This window comes from Daucus carota, chromosome 3 (genome assembly GCF_001625215.2).
Source record: "Daucus carota subsp. sativus chromosome 3, DH1 v3.0, whole genome shotgun sequence".
Lineage (NCBI taxonomy): Eukaryota > Viridiplantae > Streptophyta > Magnoliopsida > Apiales > Apiaceae > Daucus > Daucus carota.
The window spans coordinates 25,906,483-25,918,182 of NC_030383.2; the positions used below are offsets into that span (position 1 = coordinate 25,906,483).

Sequence of the window (11,700 nt, forward strand, 5' to 3'; positions counted from 1 at the left end):
AGTTGGAAACAACTTTTTTTTTTTTGCTAAATGAGTTGGAAACACTTGTAACTTCATTCCGGACTTGTTTGAAGTTGACACCAACTGTAGCTTTTCATTTTCGGTTGTATGAAATTAGAATCAACTTGTAGTTTCAATCTGGACTCGTTTGAGCCCCGGAAACAACTTGTAGATTCATTGTTGACTAGCTTGAAGTTGGAAACACTCGTAGCTTCATTTTCGGTTGTTTGAATTGGAATCAACTTGTAGTTTCATTCTTGACTCGTTTGAGCACGGAAACAACTTGTAGCTTCATTATTGACTAGATTGAAGTTGGAAACAAACTTTTTTTTTGCTAAATGAGTCGGAAACAACTTGTAAGCTTCATTCTGGACTCGTTTGAAGTTGAAACCAACTTGTAGCTTCATTTTCGGTTGTCTAAAATTGGAATGAACTTGTAGTTTCATTCTTGACTCGTTTGAGCCTGGAAACAACTTGTAGCTTCATTATTGACTAGATTGAAGTTGGAAACAATTTTTAGCTTCATTCCGGACTCGTTTGAAGTTGAAAACAACTTGTAGGTTCATATTCGGTTGTTTGAAATTGGAATCAACTTGTAGTTCATTCTTGACTCGTTTGAGCCCGGAAACAACTTGTAGCTTCATTATTGACTAGATTGAAGTTGGAAATAATTTTTAGCTTCATTCCGGACTCGTTTGAAGTTGAAACAACTTGTAGCTTCATTCTGGACTCAGATGAAGTTGAAACAAGTTGTAGCTTCATTTACGGTTGTTTGAAATTGGAATCAACTTATAGTTTCATTCTTGACTCGTTTGAGCCTGGAAACAACTTGGAGCTTCACTATTGACTAGATTGAAGATGGAAACAATTTTTAGCTTCATTCCGGACTCATTTGAAGTTGAAAACAACATGTAGCTTCATTCTGGACTCAGATGAAGTTGAAAACAACTTGTAGCTTCATTTTCGGTTGTTTGAAATTGGAATCAACTTGTAGTTTCATTCTTGACTCGTTTGAGCTTGGAAACAACTGTAGCTTTACTATTGACTAGATTGAAGTTGGAAACAATTTTTAGCTTCATTCCGGACTCGTTTGAAGTTGAAAACAACCTGTAGGTTCATTTTCAGTTGTTTGAAATTGGAATCAACTTGTAGTTTCATTCTTGGCTCGTTCGAGCCCGGAAAAAACTTGTAGCTTCATTATTGACTAGATTGAAGTTGGAAATAATTATTAGCTTCATTCCGGACTCGTTTGAAATTGAAAACAATTTGTAGCTTCATTTTCAGTTGTTTGAAATTGGAATCAACTTGTAGTTTCATTCTTGACTCGTTTAAGCCTGGAAACAACTTGTAGCTTCATTATTGACTAGATTGAAGTTGGAAATAATTTTTAGCTTCATTCCGGAGTTGTTTGAAGTTGAAAACAATTTGTAGCTTCATTTTCGGTTGTTTGAAATTGTAATAAACTTGTAGTTTCATTCTTGACTCGTTTGAGCCCGGAAACAACTTGTAGCTTCATTATTGACTAGATGGAAGTTGGAAACAACTTTTTTTTTCGCTAAATGAGTTGGAAACAACTTGTAACTTCATTCCGGACTTGTTTGAAGTTGACACCAACTTGTAGCTTCATTTTCGGTTGTTTGAAATTAGAATCAACTTGTAGTTTCAATCTTGACTCGTTTGAGCCCGGAAACAACTTGTAGATTCATTGTTGACTAGATTGAAGTTGGAAACAACTCGTAGCTTCATTTTCGGTTGTTTGAAATTGGAATCAACTTGTAGTTTCATTCTTGACTCGTTTCAGCTCGGAAACAACTTGTAGCTTCATTATTGACTAGATTGAAGTTGGAAACAATTTTTAGCTTCATTCCGGACTCGTTTGAAGTTGAAAACAACTTGTAGGTTCATATTCGGTTGTTTGAAATTAGAATCAACTTGTAGTTTCATTCTTGACTCGTTTGAGCCCGGAAACAACTTGTAGCTTCATTATTGACTAGATTGAAGTTGGAAACAACTTGTAGCTTCATTCCATACTCGTTTGAAGTTGAAAACAACTTGTAGCTTCATTTTCGGTTGTTTGAAATTGGAATCAACTTGTAGTTTCATTCTTGGCTCGTTTGAGCCCGGAAACAACTTGTAGCTTCATTATTGACTAGATTGAAGTTGGAAATAATTTTTAGCTTCATTCCGGACTCGTTTGAAGTTGAAAACAACTTGTAGCTTAATTCTGGACTTAGATGAAGTTGAAAACAACTTGTAGCTTCATTTTCGGTTGTTTGAAATTGGAATCAACTTGTAGTTTCATTCTTGACTCGTTTGAGCCTGGAAACAACTTGTAGCTTCACTATTGACTAGATTGAAGTTGGAAACAATTTTTAGCTTCATTCCGGACTCGTTTGAAGTTGAAAACAACTTGTAGGCTCATTTTCAGTTGTTTGAAATTGGAATCAACTTGTAGTTTCATTCTTGGCTCGTTGGAGCCCGGAAAAAACTTGTAGCTTCATTATTGACTAGATTGAAGTTGGAAATAATTTTTAGCTTCATTCCGGACTCGTTTGAAATTGAAACAATTTGTAGCTTCATTTTCGGTTGTTTGAAATTGGAATCAACTTGTAGTTTCATTCTTAACTCGTTTGAGCCTGGAAACAACTTGTAGCTTCATTATTGACTAGATTGAAGTTGGAAATAATTTTTAACTTCATTCCGGAGTCGTTTCAAGTTGAAAACAATTTGTAGCTTCATTTTCGGTTGTTTGAAATTGTAATAAACTTGTAGTTTCATTCTTGACTCGTTTGAGCCCGGAAACAACTTGTAGCTTCATTATTGACTAGATGGAAGTTGGAAACAACTTTTTTTTTTGCTAAATGAGTTGGAAACAACTTGTAACTTCATTCCGGACTTGTTTGAAGTTGACACCAACTTGTAGCTTCATTTTCGGTTGTATGAAATTAGAATCAACTTGTAGTTTCAATCTTGACTCGTTTGAGCCCGGAAACAACTTGTAGATTCATTGTTGACTAGCTTGAAGTTGGAAACAACTCGTAGCTTCATTTTCGGTTGTTTGAAATTGGAATCAACTTGTAGTTTCATTCTTGACTCGTTTGAGCACGGAAACAACTTGTAGCTTCATTATTGACTAGATTGAAGTTGGAAACAACTTTTTTTTTGCTAAATGAGTCGGAAACAACTTGTAGCTTCATTCTGGACTCGTTTGAAGTTGAAACCAACTTGTAGCTTCATTTTCGGTTGTCTAAAATTGGAATGAACTTGTAGTTTCATTCTTGACTCGTTTGAGCCTGGAAACAACTTGTAGCTTCATTATTGACTAGATTGAAGTTGGAAACAATTTTTAGCTTCATTCCGGACTCGTTTGAAGTTGCAAACAACTTGTAGGTTCATATTCGGTTGTTTGAAATTGGAATCAACTTGTAGTTTCATTCTTGACTCGTTTGAGCCCGGAAACAACTTGTAGCTTCATTATTGACTAGATTGAAGTTGGAAATAATTTTTAGCTTCATTCCGGACTCGTTTGAAGTTGAAAACAACTTGTAGCTTCATTCTGGACTCAGATGAAGTTGAAAACAAGTTGTAGCTTCATTTACGGTTGTTTGAAATTGGAATCAACTTATAGTTTCATTCTTGACTCGTTTGAGCCTGGAAACAACTTGGAGCTTCACTATTGACTAGATTGAAGTTGGAAACAATTTTTAGCTTCATTCCGGACTCATTTGAAGTTGAAAACAACATGTAGCTTCATTCTGGACTCAGATGAAGTTGAAAACAACTTGTAGCTTCATTTTCGGTTGTTTGAAATTGGAATCAACTTGTAGTTTCATTCTTGACTCGTTTGAGCCTGGAAACAACTTGTAGCTTTACTATTGACTAGATTGAAGTTGGAAACAATTTTTAGCTTCATTCCGGACTCGTTTGAAGTTGAAAACAACTTGTAGGTTCATTTTCAGTTGTTTGAAATTGGAATCAACTTGTAGTTTCATTCTTGGCTCGTTCGAGCCCGAAAAAAACTTGTAGCTTCATTATTGACTAGATTGAAGTTGGAAATAATTATTAGCTTCATTCCGGACTCGTTTGAAATTGAAAACAATTTGTAGCTTCATTTTCGGTTGTTTGAAATTGGAATCAACTTGTAGTTTCATTCTTGACTCGTTTAAGCCTGGAAACAACTTGTAGCTTCATTATTGACTAGATTGAAGTTGGAAATAATTTTTAGCTTCATTCCGGAGTCGTTTGAAGTTGAAAACAATTTGTAGCTTCATTTTCGGTTGTTTGAAATTGTAATAAACTTGTAGTTTCATTCTTGACTCGTTTGAGCCCGGAAACAACTTGTAGCTTCATTATTGACTAGATGGAAGTTGGAAACAACTTTTTTTTTCGCTAAATGAGTTGGAAACAACTTGTAACTTCATTCCGGACTTGTTTGAAGTTGACACCAACTTGTAGCTTCATTTTCGGTTGTTTGAAATTAGAATCAACTTGTAGTTTCAATCTTGACTCGTTTGAGCCCGGAAACAACTTGTAGATTCATTGTTGACTAGATTGAAGTTGGAAACAACTCGTAGCTTCATTTTCGGTTGTTTGAAATTGGAATCAACTTGTAGTTTCATTCTTGACTCGTTTGAGCCCGGAAACAACTTGTAGCTTCTTTATTGACTAGATTGAAGTTGGAAACAATTTTTTTTTTTGCTAAATAAGTTGGAAACAACTTGTAGCTTCATTCTGGACTCGTTTGAAGTTTTTTTTTTTTTTTTTTTTGCTAAATGAAAATTATATTAAAAAGAAAGAAAAGATACAAGATCTAGGGGCATTCCCCGCGATAAGGAAGCTAATGTGGAAAAAGTCCCAATAACAGAAAGGAACTTTTCCACAAAAAGATAGGAAAAAACATTAAAAGCTTAACAGCCAGTCATCACTAGAGAATCACAACTAATACAGAATATGGCTAAGATGGGGTGAATCACTTAATTTCCTTCGAAATAAGGGACAAGAGAATAATTTTCTCTATACATTTGTTTAATGAGCCTATGAAGATTGCCCACCGTCATACTCCCATTATCATGCACTCGGCTGTTACGTTCCCTCCAAACCAAATAAATAACCACTGTAATGTAAAGGTAGGCCAGCTGCTTTTCAAAAACAGTGAGGTTATCAATAAAGAAATTTCCCGAAAGCCAATCATTCCAGTAGAGAGTAATAGCAAATGGACAAGCACGTAGTAATAAGTAAGTGTAAGGGCAGGAGGAGAAAAGATGCTCCACACTCTCAGCAGAACTACGACACAAGCAACAAACCGGATCAACAGCAAGAGCAATATCAATCATCCTGTCCTTAGTGGAAAGTCTATTACGGCAGGCAAGCCAGGAAATAAAGGAGCAAGAAGGAATATGAAATTTGTTCCAAACCAATGGAATCCAAGGCTGTGATGTACCCCTTCTACGAATGGATTCCCATATAGTACGAAGATTAACCACTAAGTCATTGCTCCAGAGAACAGCATCTCTGCCACCAATATTAACCGAATCCAACAAAGAACGAATTTGGACAGCTCTATAATCATTGGAACTAGAAACCACCCACTGACCATTTCGAATTACAGATCCAACAGTGGCGTTATAGGAGGAATCCATTGTAGAAATAATACCTTCACCATAAATTTCAACCAGAGGCTTAGAGGTGAGCCAAGGATCATACCATAAGCTGAACCTAGAATCTTCTTTTACAATACAAGTGATGTACTCAAGAGCTTCGCTACGCCGATTAAGAATTTTCCGGAGGTTCTAGGGGCACTTATATGGGATCTTAGCAGTCCAGAAGTGCTTGTGTTTTAGGAGACCAGAGTGGACCCATAACAGCCACAAGGAAGAACGGTCAGGTTTGGAGAGACGCCAGATTTGGTGCAAAACTGCAGCTCTAATCCATTCAAACATATCACGGAGTCCTAACCCCCCTTCTTCTTTTTTGAAACAACAATCCACCCATGCAACTTTATAATGGCAGCTCGATTGTAAATTCCCCCCCCCATAAGAACTTAGCAAGGAGGGCTTGAATGCGTTTGAGGACACCTTTAGGGAGAAAAAGATACATTGACCAATACCCTTGAACGCTTTGAAGCACAGATTTGATAAGCTGTAATCTACTTGTAGTTTCATTCTTGACTCGTTTGAGCCTGGAAACAGCTTGTAGCTTCATTCTTGACTCGTTTGAGCTTGGAAACAACTTGTAGCTTTACTATTGACTAGATTGAAGTTGGAAACAATTTTTAGCTTCATTCCGGACTCGTTTGAAGTTGAAAACAACTTGTAGGTTCATTTTCAGTTGTTTGAAATTGGAATCAACTTGTAGTTTCATTCTTGGCTCGTTCGAGCCCGGAAAAAACTTGTAGCTTCATTATTGACTAGATTGAAGTTGGAAATAATTATTAGCTTCATTCCGGACTCGTTTGAAATTGAAAACAATTTGTAGCTTCATTTTCAGTTGTTTGAAATTGGAATCAACTTGTAGTTTCATTCTTGACTCGTTTAAGCCTGGAAACAACTTGTAGCTTCATTATTGACTAGATTGAAGTTGGAAATAATTTTTAGCTTCATTCCGGAGTCGTTTGAAGTTGAAAACAATTTGTAGCTTCATTTTCGGTTGTTTGAAATTGTAATAAACTTGTAGTTTCATTCTTGACTTGTTTGAGCCCGGAAACAACTTGTAGCTTCATTATTGACTAGATGGAAGTTGGAAACAACTTTTTTTTTCGCTAAATGAGTTGGAAACAACTTGTAACTTCATTCCGGACTTGTTTGAAGTTGACACCAACTCGTAGCTTCATTTTCGGTTGTTTGAAATTGGAATCAACTTGTAGTTTCATTCTTGACTCGTTTCAGCCCGGAAACAACTTGTAGCTTCATTATTGACTAGATTGAAGTTGGAAACAATTTTTAGCTTCATTCTGGACTCGTTTGAAGTTGAAAACAACTTGTAGGTTCATATTCGGTTGTTTGAAATTAGAATCAACTTGTAGTTTCATTCTTGACTCGTTTGAGCCCGGAAACAACTTGTAGCTTCATTATTGACTAGATTGAAGTTGGAAACAACTTGTAGCTTCATTCCATACTCGTTTGAAGTTGAAAACAACTTGTAGCTTCATTTTCGGTTGTTTGAAATTGGAATCAACTTGTAGTTTCATTCTTGGCTCGTTTGAGCCCGGAAACAACTTGTAGCTTCATTATTGACTAGATTGAAGTTGGAAATAATTTTTAGCTTCATTCCGGACTCGTTTGAAGTTGAAAACAACTTGTAGCTTCATTCTGGACTTAGATGAAGTTGAAAACAACTTGTAGCTTCATTTTCGGTTGTTTGAAATTGGAATCAACTTGTAGTTTCATTCTTGACTCGTTTGAGCCTGGAAACAACTTGTAGCTTCACTATTGACTAGATTTAAGTTGGAAACAATTTTTAGCTTCATTCCGGACTCGTTTGAAGTTGAAAACAACTTGTAGGCTCATTTTCAGTTGTTTGAAATTGGAATCAACTTGTAGTTTCATTCTTGGCTCGTTGGAGCCCGGAAAAAACTTGTAGCTTCATTATTGACTAGATTGAAGTTGGAAATAATTTTTAGCTTCATTCCGGACTCGTTTGAAATTGAAAACAATTTGTAGCTTCATTTTCGGTTGTTTGAAATTGGAATCAACTTGTAGTTTCATTCTTAACTCGTTTGAGCCTGGAAACAACTTGTAGCTTCATTATTGACTAGATTGAAGTTGGAAATAATTTTTAACTTCATTCCGGAGTCGTTTAAAGTTGAAAACAATTTGTAGCTTCATTTTCGGTTGTTTGAAATTGTAATAAACTTGTAGTTTCATTCTTGACTCGTTTGAGCCCGGAAACAACTTGTAGCTTCATTATTGACTAGATGGAAGTTGGAAACAACTTTTTTTTTTTGCTAAATGAGTTGGAAACAACTTGTAACTTCATTCCGGACTTGTTTGAAGTTGACACCAACTTGTAGCTTCATTTTCGGTTGTATGAAATTAGAATCAACTTGTAGTTTCAATCTTGACTCGTTTGAGCCCGGAAACAACTTGTAGATTCATTGTTGACTAGCTTGAAGTTGGAAACAACTCGTAGCTTCATTTTCGGTTGTTTGAAATTGGAATCAACTTGTAGTTTCATTCTTGACTCGTTTGAGCACGGAAACAACTTGTAGCTTCATTATTGACTAGATTGAAGTTGGAAACAACTTTTTTTTTTGCTAAATGAGTCGGAAACAACTTGTAGCTTCATTCTGGACTCGTTTGAAGTTGAAACCAACTTGTAGCTTCATTTTCGGTTGTCTAAAATTGGAATGAACTTGTAGTTTCATTCTTGACTCGTTTGAGCCTGGAAACAACTTGTAGCTGCATTATTGACTAGATTGAAGTTGGAAACAATTTTTAGCTTCATTCCGGACTCGTTTGAAGTTGCAAACAACTTGTAGGTTCATATTCGGTTGTTTGAAATTGGAATCAACTTGTAGTTTCATTCTTGACTCGTTTGAGCCCGGAAACAACTTGTAGCTTCATTATTGACTAGATTGAAGTTGGAAATAATTTTTAGCTTCATTCCGGACTCGTTTGAAGTTGAAAACAACTTGTAGCTTCATTCTGGACTCAGATGAAGTTGAAAACAAGTTGTAGCTTCATTTACGGTTGTTTGAAATTGGAATCAACTTATAGTTTCATTCTTGACTCGTTTGAGCCTGGAAACAACTTGGAGCTTCACTATTGACTAGATTGAAGTTGGAAACAATTTTTAGCTTCATTCCGGACTCATTTGAAGTTGAAAACAACATGTAGCTTCATTCTGGACTCAGATGAAGTTGAAAACAACTTGTAGCTTCATTTTCGGTTGTTTGAAATTGGAATCAACTTGTAGTTTCATTCTTGACTCGTTTGAGCCTGGAAACAACTTGTAGCTTTACTATTGACTAGATTGAAGTTGGAAACAATTTTTAGCTTCATTCCGGACTCGTTTGAAGTTGAAAACAACTTGTAGGTTCATTTTCAGTTGTTTGAAATTGGAATCAACTTGTAGTTTCATTCTTGGCTCGTTCGAGCCCGAAAAAAACTTGTAGCTTCATTATTGACTAGATTGAAGTTGGAAATAATTATTAGCTTCATTCCGGACTCGTTTGAAATTGAAAACAATTTGTAGCTTCATTTTCGGTTGTTTGAAATTGGAATCAACTTGTAGTTTCATTCTTGACTCGTTTAAGCCTGGAAACAACTTGTAGCTTCATTATTGACTAGATTGAAGTTGGAAATAATTTTTAGCTTCATTCCGGAGTCGTTTGAAGTTGAAAACAATTTGTAGCTTCATTTTCGGTTGTTTGAAATTGTAATAAACTTGTAGTTTCATTCTTGACTCGTTTGAGCCCGGAAACAACTTGTAGCTTCATTATTGACTAGATGGAAGTTGGAAACAACTTTTTTTTTCGCTAAATGAGTTGGAAACAACTTGTAACTTCATTCCGGACTTGTTTGAAGTTGACACCAACTTGTAGCTTCATTTTCGGTTGTTTGAAATTAGAATCAACTTGTAGTTTCAATCTTGACTCGTTTGAGCCCGGAAACAACTTGTAGATTCATTGTTGACTAGATTGAAGTTGGAAACAACTCGTAGCTTCATTTTCGGTTGTTTGAAATTGGAATCAACTTGTAGTTTCATTCTTGACTCGTTTGAGCCCGGAAACAACTTGTAGCTTCATTATTGACTAGATTGAAGTTGGAAACAATTTTTTTTTTTGCTAAATAAGTTGGAAACAACTTGTAGCTTCATTCTGGACTCGTTTGAAGTTTTTTTTTTTTTTTTTTGCTAAATGAAAATTATATTAAAAAGAAAGAAAAGATACAAGATCTAGGGGCATTCCCCGCGATAAGGAAGCTAATGTGGAAAAAGTCCCAATAACAGAAAGGAACTTTTCCACAAAAAGATAGGAAAAAACATTAAAAGCTTAACAGCCAGTCATCACTAGAGAATCACAACTAATACAGAATATGGCTAAGATGGGGTGAATCACTTAATTTCCTTCGAAATAAGGGACAAGAGAATAATTTTTCTCTATACATTTGTTTAATGAGCCTATGAAGATTGCCCACCGTCATACTCCCATTATCATGCACTCGGCTGTTACGTTCCCTCCAAACCAAATAAATAACCACTGTAATGTAAAGGTAGGCCAGCTGCTTCTCAAAAACAGTGAGGTTATCAATAAAGAAATTTCCCGGAAGCCAATCATTCCAGTAGAGAGTAATAGCAAATGGACAAGCACGTAGTAATAAGTAAGTGTAAGGGCAGGAGGAGAAAAGATGCTCCACACTCTCAGCAGAACTACGACACAAGCAACAAACCGGATCAACAGCAAGAGCAATATCAATCATCCTGTCCTTAGTGGAAAGTCTATTACGGCAGGCAAGCCAGGAAATAAAGGAGCAAGAAGGAATATGAAATTTGTTCCAAACCAATGGAATCCAAGGCTGTGATGTACCCCTTCTACGAATGGATTCCCATATAGTACGAAGATTAACCACTAAGTCATTGCTCCAGAGAACAGCATCTCTGCCACCAATATTAACCGAATCCAACAAAGAACGAATTTGGACAGCTCTATAATCATTGGAACTAGAAACCACCCACTGACCATTTCGAATTACAGATCCAACAGTGGCGTTATAGGAGGAATCCATTGTAGAAATAATACCTTCACCATAAATTTCAACCAGAGGCTTAGAGGTGAGCCAAGGATCATACCATAAGCTGAACCTAGAATCTTCTTTTACAATACAAGTGATGTACTCAAGAGCTTCGCTACGCCGATTAAGAATTTTCCGGAGGTTCTAGGGGCACTTATATGGGATCTTAGCAGTCCAGAAGTGCTTGTGTTTTAGGAGACCAGAGTGGACCCATAACAGCCACAAGGAAGAACGGTCAGGTTTGGAGAGACGCCAGATTTGGTGCAAAACTGCAGCTCTAATCCATTCAAACATATCACGGAGTCCTAACCCCCCTTCTTCTTTTTTGAAACAACAATCCACCCATGCAACTTTATAATGGCAGCTCGATTGTAAATTCCCCCCCCCCCCATAAGAACTTAGCAAGGAGGGCTTGAATGCGTTTGAGGACACCTTTAGGGAGAAAAAGATACATTGACCAATACCCTTGAACGCTTTGAAGCACAGATTTGATAAGCTGTAATCTACTTGTAGTTTCATTCTTGACTCGTTTGAGCCTGGAAACAGCTTGTAGCTTCATTATTGACTAGATTGAAGTTGGAAACAATTTTTAGCTTCATTCCGGACTCGTTTGAAGTTGAAAACAACTTGTAGGTTCATATTCGGTTGTTTGAAATTGGAATCAACTTGTAGTTTCATTCTTGACTCGTTTGAGCCCGGAAACAACTTGTAGCTTCATTATTGACTAGATTGAAGTTGTAAACAACTTGTAGCTTCATTCCATACTCGTTTGAAGTTGAAAATAATTTGTAGCTTCATTTTCGGTTGTTTGAAATTGTAATAAACTTGTAGTTTCATTCTTGACTCGTTTGAGCCCGGAAACAACTTGTAGCTTCATTATTGACTAGATGGAAGTTGGAAACAACTTTTTTTCTTCGCTAAATGAGTTGGAAACAACTTGTAACTTCATTCTGGACTTGTTTGAAGTTGA

The 11,700-nt window shown here is 36.3% G+C and overlaps 2 protein-coding genes across 2 annotated transcripts; both read right to left on the bottom strand.

The window, feature by feature from the left end:
• Window positions 1–4,973: 4,973 nt before the first annotated feature.
• Window positions 4,974–5,639, bottom strand: LOC135151437 (uncharacterized). The gene has a single exon (XM_064089886.1). It carries the CDS (start codon window positions 5,637–5,639, stop codon window positions 4,974–4,976), a length of 666 nt encoding a protein of 221 aa, XP_063945956.1.
• A 4,383-nt stretch (window positions 5,640–10,022) lies between these two features.
• Window positions 10,023–10,724, bottom strand: LOC135151438 (uncharacterized). Its single transcript, XM_064089887.1, has one exon. It carries the CDS (start codon window positions 10,722–10,724, stop codon window positions 10,023–10,025), a length of 702 nt encoding a protein of 233 aa, XP_063945957.1.
• Window positions 10,725–11,700: the final 976 nt, after the last annotated feature.